Genomic DNA, 24,395 nt, shown 5'->3' with positions numbered 1-24,395 from the left:
TGTGCACCATTTGAGCCCTTTATACAATTGCACATTCCCAATTCAACATGGATATGATATGTATTAATTATGTGATATTGGTAATTTTTTAATATCATCATGGGAAAAATTTAATAGATATCTCTTTGGTTATAATTCCTATCAATGAGTTGTGAAATCTTATATTCTAAATATGGTTCAAAAATGTTAATTATGGTTTCTGTATGAGAATAAGCATTGAAGGATTTTATTCTTTGTTGAATATTGTTTTTAATTACCCTAATCATTGATTCTGTATGCATATCTATATTATAATTTTCTGATGTCCTCACTACTTCATCGTCATGTCATCGCTACGTCATGTCATCGCTACGTCATGTCATCGCTACTTCGTGTCATCAGTACGTATTTTTTTTTATTTTTTTTATTTGTTGATTTTATTTATTTATTTTATACAAACAGATGAATGGAATTTCGAGAATTGATGGTGTACACATACCTAACATGGATTGAGAGATTTGAAAAATTGTCTTTGAATTGATAAAAACAATATTCCCTCAACTTTGTAAATATGAATGAAACTTTTTATTTCACTTAATCCTTTCTTTATTTTTTAGATTACCTTATCAATTTTTATCTCATATTATCAATTACACATTAATGAAATCTCTACAAGATACTCAACTTGTATATTTTTTTGAACATACTCACAATTTTTGTCAGTACTTACATTTTTTTATTATCACATTTTTCTTTCATAACCAATAATTAAGAAGATAACCAAGTATATTCAAATATTTAAATATTCTTATCCTAACCTATTTATAATCTCCAATCCTTATAAATAACTCTTTCTTTATTTTTTTTCCCCTCCCTTAATGAATTTATTTATCACTAAATTTATTATCTCATTCTTTTCTGTCTAACTCTATTATCTATTAACCACTATTTCTCAAAACCTTATCAATTCCTTTAATTTAATTTTTATAATATAATAATTTATACATTCTTTCCCCCCCCCTTTTTTAATCTTATTTTTTAATTACCTTACAATTAATTAACCTTAATCTTAATAACATTACATTCATCATGTTATTTTTTAACTTTTAGAATATCATAATAGGCTTGATAAGTCCCCAAAAAATTGTTTTTGATGATAACCCTCCAACTACTAGAAATATGCATTCAATATTGACCCATCTACTGGTTTTACATTATTTTAATGTTTGTTTAATTTCAACAATAGTTTATTTATATTTTTGCCTGATTTCTTTATTTGTCTAGGCTAACCCTAATCTCTCACATTGCTATAAAACATGATGAATCTATTATTAAAGATAAGCAAAGAAAATAATGACGATTAAACAAACGCCTTACCCATTCTAGAGTTACTGGTAGATAAAATAATAAAGAACTACGCTTGAAATGAACTCATCTGGAGGTTTATTTTGTTTTTTTTATCTTATGTTTTATATCTATGTTTATTTTATTTTCACCCAGTTCTCCAAATTATACTATCACCACTACCACAATCCCTATGCCTCCGCCTATTTTTTAACAAATATAAACATTTAATTCTGTACTATCATTCACTTCACTAGGAGTTAATATAAATATTACTTTATCCGATTCTCTGAGAAACTTTCATGAATATTTAGAGGAATGTTCAAACTTGAATGTACAGTACGGCCAATTTCATTAACTTTATTAATGGAAAAATATGCAGTAGTTCTGTCGTGGCCTTTAAAACAATCCTACGACCGTTTTATGGTTGAGTTAACATTGTCGTTCATGATTCTATTTTAGAAGGGGATACCAATGCTGACATTGACAGAAATATCGTTTTGCGTGTTCAAACTTGAATGTACAGTACGGCCGATTTTATCAACTTTATTAATGGAAATATATGCAGTAGTTCTGTCATGGCCTTTTTAATAATCAGAGACCTGCAGAGGTACCATTTGCACGGCCTGGCCCGGTTTTAAATTTTTTAGGCCCATCCCGGATATTTTAAAAAAAAAAATTTTACGGCCCGGCCCGGATTTAAAAATTTAAGGCCCGACCCGGATTTAAAAATTTAAGGCCCGGCCCGGATATTTTTTAAAAATAATTTCAGGCCCGGCTCGGAATTTTTTAAAATTATATTCGACCTGGTATATACAAAAATTCACCTATGAGGTATTTTACCATATTTTTCAGCGAGTATTATCGCTTATTATTTAAAAAATATATGTAAAAAGCTAATATTTTGAAAATATTATATTGAATTTATAAAAATTATAAAACTGTTATTTATGAAAATGGATATTTTGAGCATATACTATATTTTATATTGCATTTATAAAAATAAAACTAATATTCATAAAAATGGTAATAATATTTGTCATATACTATATTTTATATTACATTTAAAAAAAATAAAACTAATATTTAATTTATAAAAATGGAAAATATTTTGAGAATAAAATATATTGTATTTAATTTACTATTTAATTTATAAAATAAAAATAAATCGCTATTTAAAAAAATGCATGAATAATAAATAGTATTTTGAAATATAATCTAATTGCACAATATTAATATAATTTATTTTATAATATAAATTTTTAACAAAAGAAGATAATTGTATTATATAATATTGTAAAAAAAAATAATGAAAAATGTTGGATTAAAAACTTTCATGACTCAAGGTAAATATAATAAATGCAATAAATATTTGACAGTTTGCAAAGTAAAAAACCAGCATGATTGACGAAACCCTATACTCAAGAAAGATATTAAAAATTCACAAATTATCATGAAGAAAGAGAAGCATATCTACCTTTTCAGGTTCTCCCAGTAGTGGAAAAATTCCGCTCACAGCTTGCACTTAAAGCAGGAATTGCCAATTTTGCTGAAATTGGAAATTCGCTTTGATGAGCTGCCCACCACTCTAACAAATTATCCACCTTAAATGTTTTATCTATTATTTATGTAATTATAACATTCATCATCGGGTATTGACATATTACCAGAATTACCATCGCCCCATTTGTCATAAAACGATTCAGTTTGTTTAACAACAGTCGTAATTTGACTGGTCGATGGTATTTCATTTACTTCCTGAGCCTCTTGTAATTTAATATAATCTTTTATATAGTTTTCCGTCATTTTGCGATCTGTCCCTGACTACATACGTAATTGCTTGAATTTGGGACAGAGAAAAAGAGATATAAAATGATACTTGTGTAAAACAAATTTTTCAATTAAAAAATGCTTTATATTAAGTAAAATCAATTACAAACTTTAAGAAGTGATATTCCTTTATTTGATTGTTTTGGTAAAATATATTCTAAAAATTTAGATATGAATTATAAAAAAATATATTAATACTTTAAATAAATTTGCAGGAAATTAATAATTAGATCGATCTGTGGGTTGTTAGGTAGTGTTAACCATCACCCAATATTATATTAATCATAACTATAATATAATATAATCATATAACCATTAACTCATAATGTAAAAATTTTTATAAAAAATATTAAGACCTATCATCTTTATCAGGTCGTTATGTGTTTTGTACACTGCTTTATTAATCCGTCATCACTTTCATCTGCAACCCTAAATGATATAAAATTATACATCAACTATTTCCTCTCCAGACGACCGCCCAGGTTTATTTTGTCGCCTTTTCCATCAAAAATTAAAATGTCAACAAGGATTTGCTCTTAATTTTATAAAATACATAATAAATAATCCTCATTATTTTTTAAAAAAATTATCCTAAATTTATATGTCAATAAAGAATATTTTCTTAAAAAATATATAAATAATTTGCATAGTTTCATTAGTGTTTAATGGAATTTTTGTAATTTAAATAGACAGTATTTTTTTTTACTTAACATAAAAAAAATATATATCCCTTATCATTTGACAAATAATTTCAGAAACGCAAGACATACATTAAATTTATTAGAAAAACAACAATAACCCTATATAATAAACAACATATTTTTTAGATATAATTTTAATTGATTATATTACAAAAAAGTATAAGAGTCGGTTATTTTTATTTTATTTGTCATGATTCTCTAATAAGTGGTTGCCCAGGCCTTCCCAGTTTCCCTTAGTACGGAATTTACATGTTTTTTTTCCATATTAGACTAATTGGTAAATCAGATATTTCCCGTTCATGTGATGATATTAAATATTTAACTATCTCCGAGGCGGGAAAAAATTTTCAAAATTATATAGGACTGGGCTTGGAACCTCAAAATTAATATTAGCTTGCACCTGACTTGTGGAATATCTTTTACTCATTATTAAGGGTTGAGCTGGGCTTGATAAACTTTTTTAAAATTATAAGATCATGTTTCCTATAATTATGAGCTTAAACCTGGCATGACATCAATCGTAAAAAATGAATAAAAATCTCATTCCCCTTCATTTTTGACAGGCTTTCTACTAGTTAAAAATAATAATATACGTATGATGAATTTAGATAAACATTTATTTATATTAATGAGTTTTAAATATTGTGATCTTAATATTTAAATTTTTAACTTGAACTACTTTATAATTAATTTAAAAAACTAAAAGTATTTAAAACTTTTCTGAGTATTGTAGTATTGTTATATACAATAAATGAACTTGTGGCTTCTTCTATATCATAATAAAGTTTTCTGGACTAATATTGGATGTTCTTAGAATTATCTCATCTTGCATTTTAATTTCGACAACAATATTGTTTTTCTTTATTAGACTTTATTTTTTAGTTCCTATAAAATAAAAATATAATTTTATAAACAGAAATAAATTATTTCATTTTGCTTCAACTCACTTGATTGCATTTTGTTTAAATTATTGTAGTTTAATTGTATATAAAATAAATTTTGAATCGTAAGCAGTTAAAAAAAAAATTATTTAAAAAAAAATGTAAAATGCAACCTAACTATAAAAGTGCTCCATAATATACAGTACGATAAGCTTTTGTTCACATGCAAATATTATAGGAGCCCCACCCCCTCCTTACATCGCAAAATTTAAAAAACTTGCATGTATTGTTTTTATTATTCTTTATCCAAACTCAGATTTTATTTGGGAAAAGTTCAAACAATATAAATTACAAAATTTCTTAATTTCACCGAAAATGGGCTTAATATAAAGTTCTTATTGATCGACTTGCCATAAGTCCAAATGGGTAAAAGTGTCTAGATTTTAGACCGCTGAAAGAAGAAACTGATCAGAAAAAGAAATTTTTGGGGATTAATATTTTTTTTCATAGGTTATTTTTTTATTCCCTTATAAAATTAATTTGAAGGCCAAGTTTCCCATAAAACAATAGGGGAGGGGGAATCCCTCTATGCCTGTCCCTCATGCTTATAGGGCTATCACTTATAATTAAAATACTAAAAATTAATTAAATAATTTTTTTTTGGCGTCAGTGTCTAGATTTTAATAAAAAGGGCTTAATTTAAACCTGTCATTAATTTTTAAATGTGGTATAGTAACCGATTTAATAGCAAATGATAATGATAGCTGGAAAATTCACGTAAGAAAAATATATTTAAACTTGCAATACAATTTCTTGTTTACGATCTGCAAATAATATTATATATGTATTATAATTTAATTAATTGGAGGTGTCAGCTTCTCTGCTAAAGACAAGATTTTAAAAATAACAAATTTTATCAAATTATGTACTAGAACAAAACTGCACATCGTTGGGATTGATTATTAAATATCTTAAACTTATGAAGTATGGTGATATTAGATTGTATATAGAAAGAGATTGAAAACCAAAGGGAAATATAAAAATTATTTTACAAGGTTAGCAAATAAACATTCAGCAACAGGCACAACTTATGATTCCACTTTGAATGGCTTAGAACTGGAATACCATATTCTTCTAGTATAATGATCATTCATAGGATATGGATGTTCTAAATTTTTGAAAGAAGATCGAACTCCTGAATCTTCCCAGGCTAGTCAAAAAATCTTTTTTTCATTTGTTTTCCGATATAGCACACTTAAAGGTTTTGAATTTTCTTTGAGATTATTATTATTTCTGACAAATTAAAATAAAATTATTTTTATACATTATGACTATAAAATTATAAAATCAATTAATAAATATATTTTTTATAATATATATCTAAAAATATATAGATATATCTGTAACATATATATCTTATTTCTAATATAATTTCGCTTTTCTTGAAAAAATTCAATTAGCAATTTAAAAAATAAAAATATATGTCGGTGCACTGATTTACTCCACTATGACAACGGCTATAATCGACGGGCCTTCTACTATAAATCCATTTATGTTCTTAAATGCAATTTAATATAGTTTTTTTTAGTCCAAATAAAAATAATATAATTTAAGTATATATTTTAGCCTGTTTCTTATGAGTTTTCCTATAATAACCCATAGAAGGATGCAAAATATTATGATTTTTATGTATGTTCTAGTGTTTTTTAAAGCTTCTCAACAAAACACTTTATGAAACCTTAAATTCTATTATTTATGAATATTATATAAATAAAACAAGCTGAGAGTCCATCAAGAATGTCGATGAATTATAATTTTCTCCTTTATTTGATGATGGGTGAATCATAAATTTTCCTATCTTATGAGGTGTGAGTCACAAATTTTCTTTTATTTTGATGAGAAATGAATCCTATATTTTTAATTATTTTTATAAAATAAGTTAATTATGTATATGTATATTTAGAACCTTCAATAAAAACAAATACAGTCAAAACCGTTTAATTGCATATCGCTTAAGTGCAAACACTTTTAAATGCGAAAAAACCTAGCGATTTTGATAAAAATTACAATGGCATAATGTTAAATTACATTTATAATTGCGAATCGGTTAATTGCAAAATATCGGTTAATTGCGAAATTTTTCAGATCTCATTTATATGACAATAACGTTAATTTAATCGGATAAGTGAAAAAATAAAAAAAATTTATCGAAATAAATTATTCGTGATTTTTTTTACATGAACTGCACCTTTAACTTTTTTAAATACAAAAATGGTAATTTTTATATATTATAATCATATTTAAATTATTTTTAGAGTAAAACATCATTCCAAACTAACCCTCAAGCAAAAGGGGGGAATCATTGAAAAATTAAGCACTACCTCAAAAGCACAATTAGCTTTAATTTATAAATGTCATATTTCGACAATTTATAGATTAGAAGCTAATAAAGCAACTATATCCTCACAATTTCTACTAAAAGAGTTCGACAAAGACAGAAGCAGCTTTATTAGTTTGGTTTACTCAAATGCGAAGTAAAAATTGCAGTCTAAATGGGCCAGTGATGTTAGAAAAAGCTAGGTTTTTAGCCAAACATTCAATGAAGGTAATTATAAAATATATATATATAATATGATTATAAATTATAGGTATTCCTACTAGCAGCTGGTTGCAGAGATTTAGGAAAAGTCAGAATATAAATTTTCATAATGTTTGCAATGAAAAATGGAGTGCAGATATTATTGATGCAAATGAATGGAGCAGACTCCCATCTCTGATTAAAGATTATCAGAGGTGTAATATATACAATTGTGATGAGACAGGACTATACTACAAAGAATTACCAAAGGGTACAATGGAATTTAGTGGAACTCAACTGGGCTTCAAGCCAGACAAGGAAAAGGTCTCAGTTCTATATATCATAAATGGGGATGGATCTGATAAAAAGTTATATGTTGTAGGGAAATTTAAAAATCCTAGGTGCTTTAAAAATAAAAAATTATCAGTGAAATACTACTACAATAAAAGCAGCAGGATGACAACCTCAACTTTTGAAGATATTCTAAAAGAATGTGATTCCTCATTAAATAAGAAAATTTTATTGTTTTGTGACAATGCATCTTGTCATAAAACAAAATTAACATTTAATAATATAAAATTAATTATTTTATCAGCAAATACAACATCCCTAATTCAACCTTTGGACATTGGTGCAATTAGATCTTTTAAATGTCATTATAGAAAGGGTATCATGAGAAAGATGATAACATTAAAGGAAGAAAATGATACCACCACTTTTTATAAAAGATTCACACTTTATGATAGCCTCTATCTTATAAAATTCGCATGGGGTGAGGTGACAAGTACCGCGATCATAAAATGCTTTACTGAAGCTAAATTTTTTGATAAGTCTATGGCATTAGGTTGGGAATCAGAGGATGATATAGCATTAACTGACAACGAAGATGAATTTGATCCCATATTTGTAGAATATGCGTTGCACGATGATGATGCTAGCTACCATGGAATATTGGATGATCAGGATATTTGTAATCAGATAAGATTAGAATTGGAAGGTTTAATTACTTTAAAAGATTTAATTAATCTTATTTTTTTATAGAAGGTTATGAAAGCTCTGATAATGACGAAAAGAATCTAGTCAAATTATTTAATTACAAAAAATCAGGCTCTTAATGGTTACTATACTTTTCTTGAATATGCTCATCATCATCTAAGGGACCAAGATTCACTAAGAAAGCTAGAAAATATAGTAGAAAAAGAATTATTTACACCAGAGTCTAGCCAAACTCATATCACAAAATATTTTTATTAAATCTTACATTATTTTATAATTGTGATGCATGTATGTATAATAAAATAAGTTCAAATAAAATATTATATTAACAAAAGCATTAATAATTCATTCCAGCGTGGCCTGTTTATACATTTATAATATTAGACATACGTTCATTTTAAAAATATTAGATAATATAGAAGGTAATTAAAGTTATGAAATGGTGAAGTAAATCTCCTTATATAAAAAAAACAAGCTATATCTTTTTTGAATAGGCAGAGAATTTCAAATCAAATATGTGAATTAAAATATGACACTTTTAATAAACTTAAATTTTCAAGCCTAACCTGCTTTTTAATATTTATTTTTTAATTACTTACCATTTAAAATTAAGTTATGTAAATTAAAATAAGAACCATCTCGTCAGTTTATAAATTTGTAAAATACTTAGCTTAAAGATTATTATTTTTCTGGATTGCTCTATGATAAAAATTGTAAATATTATTATTGGTTATATTATTTAAAACTTTTTAAATAAAAATTGCAAATTAAGAAAACCAGCAAAAAAATGTTTTGCTTCTTTTTTTTACTAAAATAAATATAATTTTAAGTTTGGGACAGAACAATTAGAATTGATAAAAATGTGCTATTGTTGAGCTTAAAAAAAATTAAGACAGATTGGCTTTTTTTAAATATGATAAAATATAAAATTTATTACAATTGTCTTTATTTTATTGGCATATATATACACAATTAATTGATATAAATTTGTAGTTATATATATGAAATCAAATATTTATATTTTTCTAATTAAACAATTTTTTATAAATTTGAATTGCTTGTAGAAGTGTTTCACATTTATAAGCATGGGTTATCAAGAAAAATTATTACTGTCTAACTACTATACTATTGTTCTACCTATTATTCGATTTTTTTCTCAAAATATGGAAACATTTGAATATATTTATAAATATAGCGAGTTATCATGTGAAAACAGGGTTTTGAACCGTTAAGCACAACGGTTCGGTTCGTTCTGGTTTTTAGTTTAAAATTTTATAAAGGTTTTGTTCCATTTCGGTTTTTTAAAAAAAAATTCATATCGGTTCGGTTCGGTTTATAAATTATAGCGGTTCTTTTTTGTTCCGGTTTTTATAAATTTGATTTAAAAAAAAATTAATCATTAACCATGTATATATTAATTTTAGAGAAAAATCTTTTTAATTTATAATTTCTTATTTAATTTAACCATGATAATCTAATAGATATTTTTATTAAACTTAGTAAATATAAATTAGACAAATTAATTTTTTTATTTCATAAATAAATAAGATAAAAACAAACATGCGTGAATACAATGATGAATAAAATAACGCATAAATATAATAAAATGTATACTATTTATGTTTAAAAGGATAACTTTCTAATATTTCAGGATTTAATTTAGTTCTCTGCGCAGAGAGTATAAACTTAAGGCTAGAAAATTCTCTTTCTACGGATACCTGCGTAGCTGGAACTGCTAGCACAGTTATAGTTAACTTATAAAGTTCTGGCATACTATTCTTTACATTTTCCCAATAATTCAAAAGATTAGTATCTTTTTCTAATCTCTCTTTATTATTAAATGACCGAATTATATTTTCTAATTCTATACATTTTTTATAATTTTTCTATGCCCTGAGAATTATTCTTATTAAGACTTTCATGCGACTTTAATAAATCTTATGATAAAATTAAAAATGTTAGTTATTATTATAATCCGAATAAAAGGGTTATAAAAATTTTAAATGGGAAGAATCTATATGTATTGTCAAATATACAAATAAAAAGGATGTTAATAATTTCATATGGGAAAAATATCCTAGTGATATTGTTAAAAAACATATTAATATTGTTAATGAGCAGCTTCTAAATTCCGAATTGAATTTATGTGAGAATTTAGATTCTAATGAAATTGGCATTTCAGATAGAATAAATATTAAACAGCCGATTAAAACATGTAAGAATGACTGAAAGAATAATTGAACTATGCCCTTGTCCTATGGTTAAGTTGAGGATTGACCATAGGTACATTAATATGTTGTTCGATACCGAAGCGACGTAAAATCTTTTATAAATATTGGCCTAATGGCATTATTGAAAATGGAAATATGTGTGTAAAACAATTTGAAAGGTCGGAAATTGTTTTGGATAAGACCAAATTGGAAGTGGTTCTCAATGATACAACATTTTTCCTGGATTTGTGAGCAGGGTTGCTAGGCCAAAATTTTCAAATTGCGGGAGAAATTTGGTATTATGTGGGAGAAATATGAAAATTGCGGTAGAAATATAAAAATTGCTAAAAAAACGGTCCGCAAAGTGCCGGCCTTAGGCTGGGATTTTGAATTGACTTAATTATCCGCCTATTATTTTTATAATTAGTTTATATAAATACAAAGTCGGTAACTATTTTTTAAAAATAAAATACGTCTTGATTTATTAGAATATATTAAGTTATAAAAAAACCAATCTTTTTTAAATATAAAAGAATATAAACAAGATAAAATTTTATTAAAAAAAACGATTTTAATTTTGCAATTAAAAATATATTTTATGTGAATGCCCCGCAAAACGACCGCAATTGGAAATCTACCGTGTGTGTGTATAACATTATAGAGATAGACGTTTAATTATCATGTATCACGTTTAAATACATAATAAGATACTCCAAAAATAAGAAATAATACCAATGTAACTACAGTTGCAGCAATTTTAATCACTTATCTTGTAGTGCAACATTCACATAGATACTTATCATCACAATTTTGGTAGAATCTTTTTCCCATAATATTTAACGACTCTAATATAAATGAAAACTATACTTGTAGAACAAAAGTGAGCAAGGCTATCATCAATGTTTTAGGACCTAATTCCAGGAGATCAATTCTTGACGATTTAAAAGATGAGTATCAACAAAATTAAGGTCGTTTCAATAAAACTATTAAATTTTTTCCCCTCAAATAGTGAAAAATCCAAAGACATAGTTAACCATATAATGGTAAATATAGCAGATTCAAGATTATCAATAAATTGCATGTCAGCTTTCTGATCTAATAATGCCTCAGTTAATTTGGTAGAAACAGAGGGTATTTACAGAATTGAGTCAGCACAATGTTGGTTGCGATATGTTCCTAATACCCGCCATTGATAGAATTTTAAAATTTTGTAAACCCTTAAAAATATATTTCTTAAATAAAGATTATAAAAGCTGTCCTAACATTTTGAAAATTCTTTTTAATAATGAATGGGAGAGGTATATTTAGGAATGATTTTATATGTAGGAAATCTACTACATGCTGTTAATGTGTAGTTGCAATCAGAAGAATCTTAACAAAGATTCACAAAATTATGCTGCAGATGTGTTCATCTTTTAAAAATTGATAATAAATTTTATGGCGCCATTGCTAAAACTTAATTATATTTTATTTGAGATTTAAATAATAGAACTAAATGTTTACCGTCGTTATTGAGATATTTATAAAATTCCTGGAATGACATATTCTATATTTGTTTAACCATTAGCTCGGCCTCTAATGTTGTTAAATCAATCCCATTTCTCTCATTTTCCAGGCAGTCCTCATCAGGCTAAAAATGGGCTAGAATGAGGCATTAGAATGAAGTAAGGAGAAGACATACTCGCATATATTTTCCAAGCATGGGGATTTATCGTTATTACGAAAAAATTCTACCTATTTCTCCTCTGCTTTTAGACCATCTAACTTTAAGTATTTTGGCGAATCATAAAAAATAAAGAGAATTACTATCTCCTCAAACAAGGCATCAATGTCTTTCAGTATTTTTAATATATTTATTAAATTATAAAAACCATCAATTGATGGTTTCTGTTCCAAGGTCATAATATTTATACATTTGTAAATAGAATTATTAAAATCAAATTTTGATTGTAAATATTCTAAAATTGTCTTAATAAAAATATCTGCTTCATTTAAAATATAATATTTTTAGCAATAGCGCCATAAAATTTATTATCAATTTTTAACTGTAGAGATGAACAGAGCTGTAGCATGATTTTGTGAATCTTTTTTAATAAAGAATATTTTGATTGCAACTGAATATTACATGAAGTAGATTTCCCACATGTGAAATGAATCCCACAAATATGCTTCTGCTATTTCATACTCGAAAAAATATTTAAAAATTTTAGGACACCTTTTAAAATCTTTATTTAAAAAGTATTTTTTTTAAGGGTTTGTAAAATTTTAAAATTCTATCTATGGCAGATATTAATGACAACCACCTGATAGGTATATCAAGTCAGACCACTTCATCAACTCTTTTAATTCATTAACTCTTTTAGTTGATGAACTAAATTCGTTAAAACATTTCATCACAATTATTTCGACATCCACGGATAGTACATTCATTGCCTTCTTGCAAGAATTATGTAGTATATGGCGTATACAGACAATTAGTGTTAATTCATTATAGTGCTGCCTCATTTCAGTAACTTTGGTTTTTGCCAAAATTTACAGAGGCATTATCAGTGCAGAAAGCTGACATGCAAATCATTGATAACCCTGAATTAGCTATATTTACCATTATGTGGCTAACTATATCGTTGGATTTTTCACTATCCAAGGAAAAAATTTTAACAGTTTTATTCAAATATTCTTATTCTTGTTGAAATAGCGAAGGATTGAGGGAAATGTTTTAATATTTCCTTTATTAGATGCATCTGTTAGAATTGCATATGGATGCCCAGCTTTCAAATCATCTAGAATTGACCTCTAGGATTCCGGTACTAAAACACTTGTGATAGCCTAAGGTTTGCACTTATATTGGAGTCGTTAAATATCATGAGAAAAAGATTCGATCTACATTGTGATGATATAGCTTTATGAATGTTAAACTACATGATAGATGTATACGATTTCCGCAAATGTAGTTGCATCTGTATTATTTATTATTTTTGAGAATATTTTTATATTGCAATCATTGTTGATATACTCCCCTGTACTGACTTATATGAATGAAATGATGATAATTTATTATTGGATAAAAATAAAACAGGATAGAAGGAAATTTACAAACTAGACATGTTTTTCGAATAAATATTTTTATTTTAAAAATATAAAAATAATCAATTAATGTCTCTCAAAATCATTATTTATATATTAAAAACGTTAAAATACTTTTAAAAAATTTTGCGGGAGAAATTAAAAAATTGCGGTAGATTTTTGTGGAAGATTGGGTAGGCAGGCGGGCGGGTAAAATTTTTTTAAAAACGGGCAGGCAGGCGGGCGGTCGGGTTAAAAAAATTTTTAACAATGGGCGGGTGGGCGGTCGGGTTAAGAAATTTAAACAATGGGCGGGCGGGGGGTTAAAAAATTAAAAAATTTTATTTTAATTAATAAAAAATTGTTCTTACGAACTTAAAAAATAAAAAGCCTTTTTCTGGTATAATTTTTATAAAATAAATCAACTTTTTTCTTCTATTAAAAAAACTTTTTCTACAAATAAAAACAAACTTTTTTCTATAAACAAATTAAAATCTCCTTTTATGGTAATGAAATAAAACTTTTTTCTTAAAATATATAATTTTTTAGATATTGAAAATTAAAATTTCCTTTTTTGGGAATAATGAAATTACTCCATTGTATTATTTTATTTTAGTAATGATTGTTTATCTTTATATTGCCCTTTTTATTTTCATTTTTATTTTCTTAAAATTTTATTTTTTATAACATAATTTTAACAAAATAATATTTTTTAATTTAATTTTAAATTATGAATAAAGAATATATTGCTAAGAAAATAAAAAATAATTTTTATAAGATAAAAAACAATGAAGATAATAATAATAAACTTAAATCGTCTATGTGGAAACAATTTAAAATTATTTTTGATGAAAATGACAAAAAGCTAGATTGGATTCGCTGCAATGATTGCGAGTCCATCTTTAAATATAATAGCAAAAGTGGCACCTCCATCTTCCTTCGGCATCAATGTTAATCTGCAAATTATGAAGATTTGATAGATAATAAAAAAATAACTGGATATTTTGAAAAAGACAATTCTCAATTAAACAAAACGATAAAATCTGGTCTAATAGCGAATTTTGTAGAATATTGCTCTAGAGACATTAGGTATTTTAATTTAATAAATTATTCTTTTATCTTTTTTAGGCCATTTCAAGCAGTTCAAGGACTTGGATTTATAAATTATTTTACAAAGATTTGCCGACTTAGGGACAACATATGGTAAATTGGATGTTAATAAGATCATCCCTTGTGCTACAACAGTTAGCCGCAACGTATCCAAAGTTACTGAGGATCTTAAGAAAATATTATTTCCTAAAATTGTAGAAATGATAAAAAATTCCATTTGCTCATATACTACTAATATGTGGTGTGAAGAATTTACCAAAACCTATTACATATCTCTATCAATCCATTATATACAAAATTGGAAATTAGAAAAAAAATTTCTTTTTATTTCAAAATTTCAAGATGAAAAAAAGACGGGAGAAAATATTCTTAAAGAATTATTAAAAAATTTTTAAAAATTGGTGTTCCCCGAGAATATTTTTCCAAGCTCATCTTTGTTACGGATCAAGGAGCAAATATTAAAAAAGTTTTGGAAGGGTAAATTTTTTATTAAATAAAATTTAATTATTAGGTAGATATTATAATAATTTCTGAGAGATTTTGTATACACCTAAAGAAAAAACATTCATTTTTTAAAGAACTATATTTTCATTTTATTTTTTCAAATATTAGCTTTAATAGACTAAACTGTTCAGCACATATGCTGAACACAATACTTCGTAATACCTTCCAGTTAACTTTTATTTTAGAAAATGCTCCCGAGATTAATAATATTTTGGTAACTGCAAAATCATTGACGACTTATTTCAAACAAATGGCAACGTAAAATATCTAAGCAAGACGTTACTACAAAATATTGATATAAGATGGAATACATAATATGCTACAAAGCATTTATATAATGTATGATGAGATTTTTTTAATCTTACAATCTCGTGATATGACTGAAAAAATGGGATCTATGGGAAAGGAAGATTTAAAAACACTAATAGATTATTTGGAACCATATAAAGATGCAACTAATGCTCTTGAGGGTGATTGCAGGCCTACACTACAGAACGTTCTTATATGGTATGAAAATTAATATTTTGGGATTTATGCCCATTTTTTATTTATTTATAAAAAAATTAGGTATAATCTTCTACATGAGCATAATGAAATAAATATGAATATAATGGAGAGAAAAACAAAATGCGAAAAAGAAATAGATATAATAAAGAAAAGAGCTAAAAATTTTATAATTGAAAAAATTAAAATTCATATGCTCCATAAAGTTTCAACATTTTTAATACCAAAGTTCCGACAAATGAGGATTTTGTTTTGTCGTCGGAAGAAATTAATGAAGTAAAAAAACATATTAAAAACTTGTTAGATTTGATTTGCATAGAAGAATGTAACATCGACGTAGATGAAAATTTGATTTTATAAATTTCCCCAAAAGCAAAGAGAATCCAATTAAAAGGTATTAATAAATTATAAATTCGTTTAGCTACTTATTAAATGTAATATTTGAAATAAATAGAATCCACATCAAAATTAAACCCCAACAGATGGGAGGATGAGGTTGTTACTGAGGATAGTACCGTACATAATGACATAACAAAATATTTAAATCTTAAAGTAACCATTTTTGATAAGTATAATTTAGCATAATTTTAAGATGCATATATTACAATTAATATAAATTTAAATTACTTTTATAAATTTATTATTATTGGTTCACTTTTATTTAAAGATTTCAATTGAGGAAGAGGATATACTTCAAAAGGATCTCGTACTTGGTGGAAACGACAAGAAAAAGATTTGCCAAAGCTATCAAGATTAGCAAGAAAAATATTAGCAATTCCTGCAACTAGCGCTACTTCTGAAAGAGGATTTAGCATTGCCGGAAGGTTTTTAGAACAAAGAAGAACGTGTTTGAATCCCGAAAATGTGGATTCATTATTATTTTTGCATTATAATTACTTATAATATTTTTTTTATATTTATATTTTATAAATATTTTATTTGATAAAATAAATTATCCATAATTTAAATTGAATATTTTTTAAGCTTAATATAGTAATTTCCTAAATTATAAAACTTATAGAAATGTAATGTTGATACTATTTTCATTAGATGCTTAAAATAGCGGGCTTGGATAAAAAAATTTTTATAAATAATGGGCGGGCGGGTAAAAAAATTTGACTAATGGGCGGGCGGGAAAGAAATTTTAGACTAATGGGCGGGCGGGTAAAAATTTTTAGATTAATGGGCGGGTTGGCGGGTATATTTTTTTTGAAAACTATGGGCGAGCTGGGCGGCGGGTTAAAAATTTTTTAAACATTAAGTTGGCCGGCATATTATCCAAAAACCAGCCCATGCCGTACCCTTATATAATTATTATAAAAGGGGGTTCATTTTGAATGGGCAAGTGAGCAACAAATTGCATTTGAGCCGTTAAAGGAAAGAACCTATTTTGGTGTGTTTTAACAATGATTTAGAAATAATATTAATGTTGATGCATCTAACAAGTGTTGGAGGTACATTAATGCATTTATTGAAGTGTGGAAAGGCCAATTTTATTTTTCTCGAGAGTTTTCCCGGAAGTAGAAACGCGATATTCCGTTATTGAACAGGAAGCGTTGGGAGTCATTAACCAAATGTCACGAATATTATAATCGGGAAAAAAATTGTAATTTATACCGATCTTAAACCATTAATTCATTTATTCAAAAAGTATAATCGAGAATTAATGTTATCTCCCAGATTACAAAGTTGGTTGTTATTTTAGTGGGAAATTTCAATGTGGAAGAAAATTGTTTGCCCGATAATATTTTATCCAGGTTGGGATCGAGTGAAGAAGATCTTGACTTTAATAAAAATAGAATGGAAAATGAGAAAGCATTGATTTGATCTCTTTCACATACGCTAAAAGGAAGTCCTACAAATTGGAAAGACCTTATATTTAATACTTTAAAAAATAAAGAATTGAATCAGATAAAATTATTTTTAACGGGAAAAAAACCGTGGAAAAATAATTGTAAATTTTATAAGAAAATAGAAAAATAATTGTCTGTGGTGGATGATTGTCGAATGCGAGGAAATAGAGCCGTTATTCCTTTTAAATTACATAGTAAAATATTTGATTTATTATATGCCGGACATCAGGGTAGGAATAAAATGAAATATAGGGCTTGTGAATATGTATTGTGGCCTGGTATGGGTAATGATATTGAATAAATTACTATAAAATGTGTTCCATGTAATACCTGTTGTGCTTCTATGCCCCAAAGATGTAGGACAAATTTGGCCCAAATCAAAGTAACCGTGGAAACGTCCACATCGATTTCTTCGATCTAGATAAAAAATCATATTTTTTGGTGATTCATATTCAAAGTCGATAGAATATCAGAGGTACATGGTTGTACTACAAAAATTGTTATAAGGAAATTACGGGAATTATATACCCGATTTGATTACCTGATATAATAGTTTTTGATGGTGCAGCGTTATAAAGTGATGATTTCAAACAGTTTTGTGCTGAGTCACATCCAACACATTTTTGTTCCACCATATCACCCCAGCTCGAATGGACAAGTTGAGATGATGGGTATTCCGTAAATAAAAAAGAAAAAAAAAGTGGTTTGCTCCATTGAAGGATGTATTTTTGATATATTGGTGAGGTCATTGATTTGAAAATGAGCTTTTAATGTTATGGCTATACATAATGTTAAAAGAGAAAAAAATTTTTTTTATATTTTTATATATAATAATTATAATTTTAACCGAAAGGATAAAGGAAAAAACGGAAGTGCGTTGTAACTGTTTAATTATTTAATTCTTCCTAGAAAAGAAAAATAATAATTGAACTTTGTGAAGCACATGTCAGTTTTTTTTGTTGGTGAAAATCTTTTTTCTCCTTTGTCCTGGTATGTGCTATGTTTATTTTATATCCTCCAATTAAAAACCTTTGATAATTTAATTATTTTTAATCTCAGATGTTTATTTCTATTTTTTTCCCCCCATTTATTTTTCTCCAAGGAAAAAAAGATAAAATTTTTAATTATATCTCGTAAAAAAAAAACTTTTATTTGTATGGTTAACCAAGTGTCATTTGTATTTAACTGTCCAACTAAACAATGTACAGTCTTTGGATGTATAAAGAATATTGTTATAAAATTAATTTTCATCAAATTTATTAATTGTTAATTATTAAATTAATTTTTTTTATATATAAAATTTAAATTAAATTATCAGTCTTATCAGCTTATAAATTTTTATAAAATAAGTTTGAATATCATCCAAAATCTCTCCCTAAGTATAAAATAATTGATCCCAAAGAATGATGACATAAAAATTCCATAATTCTGGAAATAAATCGGCAATAGTTAAAAATAATAAATAAATAATTTTTGTCCAAATTTTGTATCAATTGTCAGTCGGTGTGTCCATGCCAGCAAATACTACAATATAACATAACCGCTTATCTAGACAGCTTGGGAGCAATATACCATGATCATTGACCGTTTCACTTGATTTTATTGATGATAGCTCAACAAATATCATTAACACTAAATGACGATACCATATCAATTAATCTCATAATATCAATACTATTCACCATGAATATGATCTAGGAAATTATTATTAGATGATGATCGTCTTTACAAGCTAGTGATCAAACCAACGATACGTCCATATAACCATTTAGCCATAAATTTGGGAAACAATATACTCTCATTTACCATTACATCTAAGTTTATTGATTGCGACAAATATTTTATTGACGCCGAAAAACGATTTCATTGTTATCATTCTCTTAATATAAATACTACTCACAGTGAATATGATTTGGAAAAATTATCTTAGTTTATTTATTCGAAATAATTTGTAATATCTCATTTATATTATTGTTTAAATATTTAATAGATATAATATAAAATTTTTAGGGAAGATCACGTGCCCATAAAGAGGTGGCATGTCCTAGTTTTTGTTCAATTTATTACTAGTTTTCGTTTATTGTAAAAAGTTATAATATTTTTTTTATTCAAACGCCAATCAACAATAAAACAAAGCATAATCATAAATAGTAAATATGGATTATTATATTTTTGGGAACTTACTTTTTTATAATTTATCATTCTTCGATTTTATAATTCTTCGATTTTATCATTCTTCAATATTGATAAATTCTATTTTTTTGATGCTAAAATTTTTAGTTTTTTTTTTTTATAAAAACAAATTCTTAATTTCAATGTATAAAGATTTCTTAATTTTTTCGGTAGTATAATACAAAATTAATAAGAATAAACTTTCAAAAATATTCAAGTGTCATTATTGTAAGAAATTTGATGGAGACTTTGCCCCTACCTCTAATTTGTGGGCCTTCGGCCGGGTTTTATATTAATAAATTATATTAAAATTTGCTAACTCTGAACAATTATTCTGAATTTAATATTTTGTCATTTATTATATGCATACAAAATAAACTAGCATATAAATAATTAAAACAATACACGATATTTCTAAAAATATTATTTTTTAATACAAAATCTACTTATTACAGTATAAAATATTTTCGATTGCTGATATAAAAAATTTTGCGTCTAAAGAATTACAAGTTATAAAAAAGGTTAATTAATTCATAAATATGCCTCAATTGATAATGGTTTTTAAAACCACGCAATATAATATAATTCTTAGCAACTTACATTGATAAAAGGTAATGAAACTAATATAACTCTCTGTTACAATAGAAAATGTTTTATAGAATGGATTAATAAGGAAAAATTTATAGGCCTGACCAAATCAACAATTCTTGAAGAAGATATTATAAACGACCAATCCAAATCATAATACTATATGGTGGTTAGAACTTCCTCTTAGATGATATGATATAGATTATTAATCGAGAAAATTATTGTGAGATATTAAATTTCTAAAATATTATCTTCCATTTTTAATAATATATAAACAACTACACAGTTGACTTAGCTAAAATATGCAATCATATGCTCTCAGCAACTGTAGTAATAATCTTAACTTACATTGCCACACAAATAATTGATGCGGGTTAATTTGCAGTAGGGGCGTCGCTAGCCTTTACAATCTCAGGGGACTCAACTAAAAAAATTTATGGAGGGCTTCTCCCCCCATACCCCCAATTATATTTATATATTTTTTTAATTTGTTAAATCTGAACAATTATTCTGAATTTCATATTTTGTCATTTATTAGATTATGCATACAAAATAAACTGGCATATAAATAATTAAAACAATACAAGACATTTCTAAAAATAATATTTTTTAATACAAAATCTATTTATTATGTATACAATATTTTCGATTGCTGATATAAAAAAAATTTGCCTCTAAAGAATTACAAGTGATAAAAAAGATTAATTAATTCATACATATGCCTCAATTGATAATAGATTTTGAAAACCACATAATGCAATAATATAATTCTTAGCAACTTACATTGACAAAAGTTTATCAAACTAAGGCTGTATGATTTCATGTCAAAACATCTAATTTGACTAAACTGAAATGGTACTTAAAATGATATAATTATAAAGCAAATATAAAATTCATTTAGCAATTATAATAAATTTATTTAAAAATAAAAATATATTATTTTTTTATTTGACTTTTATATAAATAAGCATTTGTATAATATTCATTTTTACCTTATCCTTGTGGTCTTCTGATAAAGATGATATTTCATCATCTATAAATTTAGCAAAAGAGGATATCTCTTTTTTATCCTCCTCAATTTGTAGTATTTTTTCAAGTATTTTTTCAAATATTTTTTCGGTTAATGATGCTTACTACCAAGTGATTGTATGGAAATATTTTAAATACCAATCTAATTTGCTAAATACCGACCAAAATTTTTTAAAATGTAATAAGACCCTTATTATTTAATATATTAATACGGAATAACGTGGTCGAGTCCGGCCTTCTATATATCATCCCCCCAAGGATGGAACTACCAAGTTAGAATAAGAAAAAAAACATGATCATTCCTGGGATTCGAACCCGGGAGCATAGGATAAGTAAGCCAAGCTCTTGACTACTATACCATAGAGGCTTTCCAAAAATCACGATTTTTCAAATATATATTATAAATATATTTGGTAGTGCCTATCCAAATGAAAAATGAACAAAATTCAAATTTGATAGATGGTACCTTAAGGTACCAAGCATCATTAACCCCGCAACGCAATGGATATAATAAATTTGATATCTTATCTTCTCTTTTTTACTTGTTTTCAGGAAAGCTATTTTTTTCTTCTTTGAAAAACAGTTTTGAGTTAAATTTTTATTACGAGTATATTTTTGATATTATTACAAACTACTATTATTATAAGATATAATATACCAACTAGAAGTGGTGATAATAATATATAAAATCTTGCTTTCATCATATCACTTAGATTCTTATCATATAGTTCAAAATGTTTCATTTTTAATATGGCATGTGTAAGTAACTCATAGCTTCAATATTTTTGCATAATTTCTTCTAAAGATTTTTAGTGTTTTTGTTTTATCAATTTATCTAACATAATAAATTCTGATATGAGTTAACATCGTGAGTGTCATGGCTATGACTGCAAATTAGTGGCGACGCTAGGGGGTGTGCAGGGGCTCGAGCCCCCTGAAAAATTTATTATTTTATTAAGTAAAATATAGATTTAATTTTATTATTTAAAAATTAATAAGACTATCTAAATATTTATTAAATGAATACTATTTTAAATATTAGATTAAATTAATACATATAAATTATATTTTCACTATGTCAGCTAGCAATCAAATTTTGTGTTAAAAAAAGAAAATCAATATCACTCACTAAATATTAATTTAGCATTAACAATTGAAGCTTAATTTACTTTTATTATTTAAATTATTTTATAACCCTAATTAAATAAATATAATCATTTATTAGTTGAAAACTAAAAATTTAATAGTGTAATTAACAGAGTTCAAAATGACTATTCAACTGTATATTTATTTTTAAATTTTATTCATACCTATTCTTAAAAATATTTACAAGGTCCAAATAATTATAATAAAAACTAAGTAAGTAGACATATAGTTTATAATCCTCTATTATATACAGTTGTTTATAAAATATTAAATAAAATGCCACTTTTATAAACGTATTTGACATTTATAATTATTACAGATAATATTATAAGTAATTTTACTAATAAATGCTTTTGATAATAAATATAGTAACAATTTGCTTTTAAGTATTTAACGCCATCTATTTAGTATATATAATTTTAAAAATTAAACATTTTATTATTCATCCTATAATAGATGTAATAAATTTGATATCTTTCCTTTTCTTTTTTACGTTAGGAAATCTATTTTATTCTTTTTCAAAAAACTGTTATGAGTTTGTTTTTAATACAAGTATATTTTTGATATTTTTACAAACTACTATTATTTTAAGATATAATATACCAACTAGAGGTGGTGCAACAATATAAAAAATCTTAATTGTTTCATCATATCATTCTGGTCCTTATTTTATAGTTCCAAAATGTTTCATTTTTAATATGGCATCCTTGCCGTGTAAATAACTCAAGGCTTCAATATATTTGCACAATTATTTCTTCCAAAGATTTTTAGTGTTTTTATTTTATCAATTTATTTAACATAATAAATTCTGTTACTAGTTTACCTTGAGTGTCATGGCTATTACTGCAAATTAACCAGCATCTATTATTTGTGTTGCTATGTAATTTAAGATTATTATTACAATGGCTGAGAGCATATGATTGCATATTTTAGATAAACAATAATGGTAAACTGTGTAGTTGTTTATATATTATATATCACTTAAAATGGATGATAATATTTTAGAAATTTAATACTCACAATAATTTTCTCGATTACTTATCTAGCTACCATCATGTCATCTAAAAGGAAGCTCTAACCACTTAATAGTTTTATGATTTGGATTGGTCGTTTATACTTTCTTCTTCAAGAATTGTTGATTTGGTTTAGGCCTATAAATTTTTCCTTATTAGTCGTTTCTATAAATGTGTAAAATTGTAACAGAGAGTTATATTAGGCTGCATTCATGGTGGAGACGGATCCGTTTTTTACATTTGTTCCCTCAAAAGTCAATCTCATTAAAAATGATATATATGTTCAAAGTGTATCCGTTCCGATACCTTCCGATTTAAAACAAGATCCGGCAAATTTTGAAGTCAAAACATTTTGACTTTTTGATCCGGAAAATATTATAGAGCGTTATAACGTTACTTATAATTTTTTAAAAATGAATATGAATATATATCATTTTATTGATAATATTAAAGATTCAAGATTTATTTACCACAAAACAGATGAAAATTACAAAGATGTACATAAAAAACCGAATATTGGAAAAATTTAGGATTGCAATTTGGTCAATCAGGTAAATCTTAATTTTTTAATTAAACTAACATTTGAATTATGTAGATAAATATTTAATCTATTATATATTTTTTAGGTGACGATTTAAAAGCTAAATGGAATAATTTAAGAGACTATCAGAATAAAGAATACAAAAAAGCAATAGATAGTCCAAGTGGTTCAGCTGGGCCACCATATAAATTAACACGGCTTTATTATGAAACATTACCATTTTTAAATAAACCTTTAACACTTCGGATACAACAATCAAATTTAACTATATCTAATTTAACTCCACTATATGATATTACCTCAGATGAAAATATAAGCATAGATGAAGACAACGTCTACATGGCAGAAAATTT

At 25.9% G+C, this 24,395-nt stretch overlaps 1 protein-coding gene across 1 annotated transcript; it reads left to right on the top strand.

Moving 5' to 3' along the window:
* Positions 1–7,262: 7,262 nt before the first annotated feature.
* On the top strand, positions 7,263–8,428 carry LOC135928708 (jerky protein homolog-like). Its single transcript, XM_065465165.1, has 3 exons — positions 7,263–7,269; positions 7,384–8,310; positions 8,355–8,428. Exons 1-3 carry the CDS (start codon positions 7,263–7,265, stop codon positions 8,426–8,428), a joined length of 1,008 nt encoding a protein of 335 aa, XP_065321237.1.
* Positions 8,429–24,395: the final 15,967 nt, after the last annotated feature.

The sequence above is a fragment of the Gordionus sp. m RMFG-2023 genome, chromosome 4 (assembly GCF_954871325.1).
Source record: "Gordionus sp. m RMFG-2023 chromosome 4, tfGorSpeb1-WG-v2, whole genome shotgun sequence".
Classification (NCBI taxonomy): Eukaryota; Metazoa; Nematomorpha; class Gordioida; order Chordodea; family Parachordodidae; genus Gordionus; species Gordionus sp. m RMFG-2023.
Note: the sequence above shows the minus strand (reverse complement) of the source record. Positions and strands in the feature narration are given on the sequence as shown.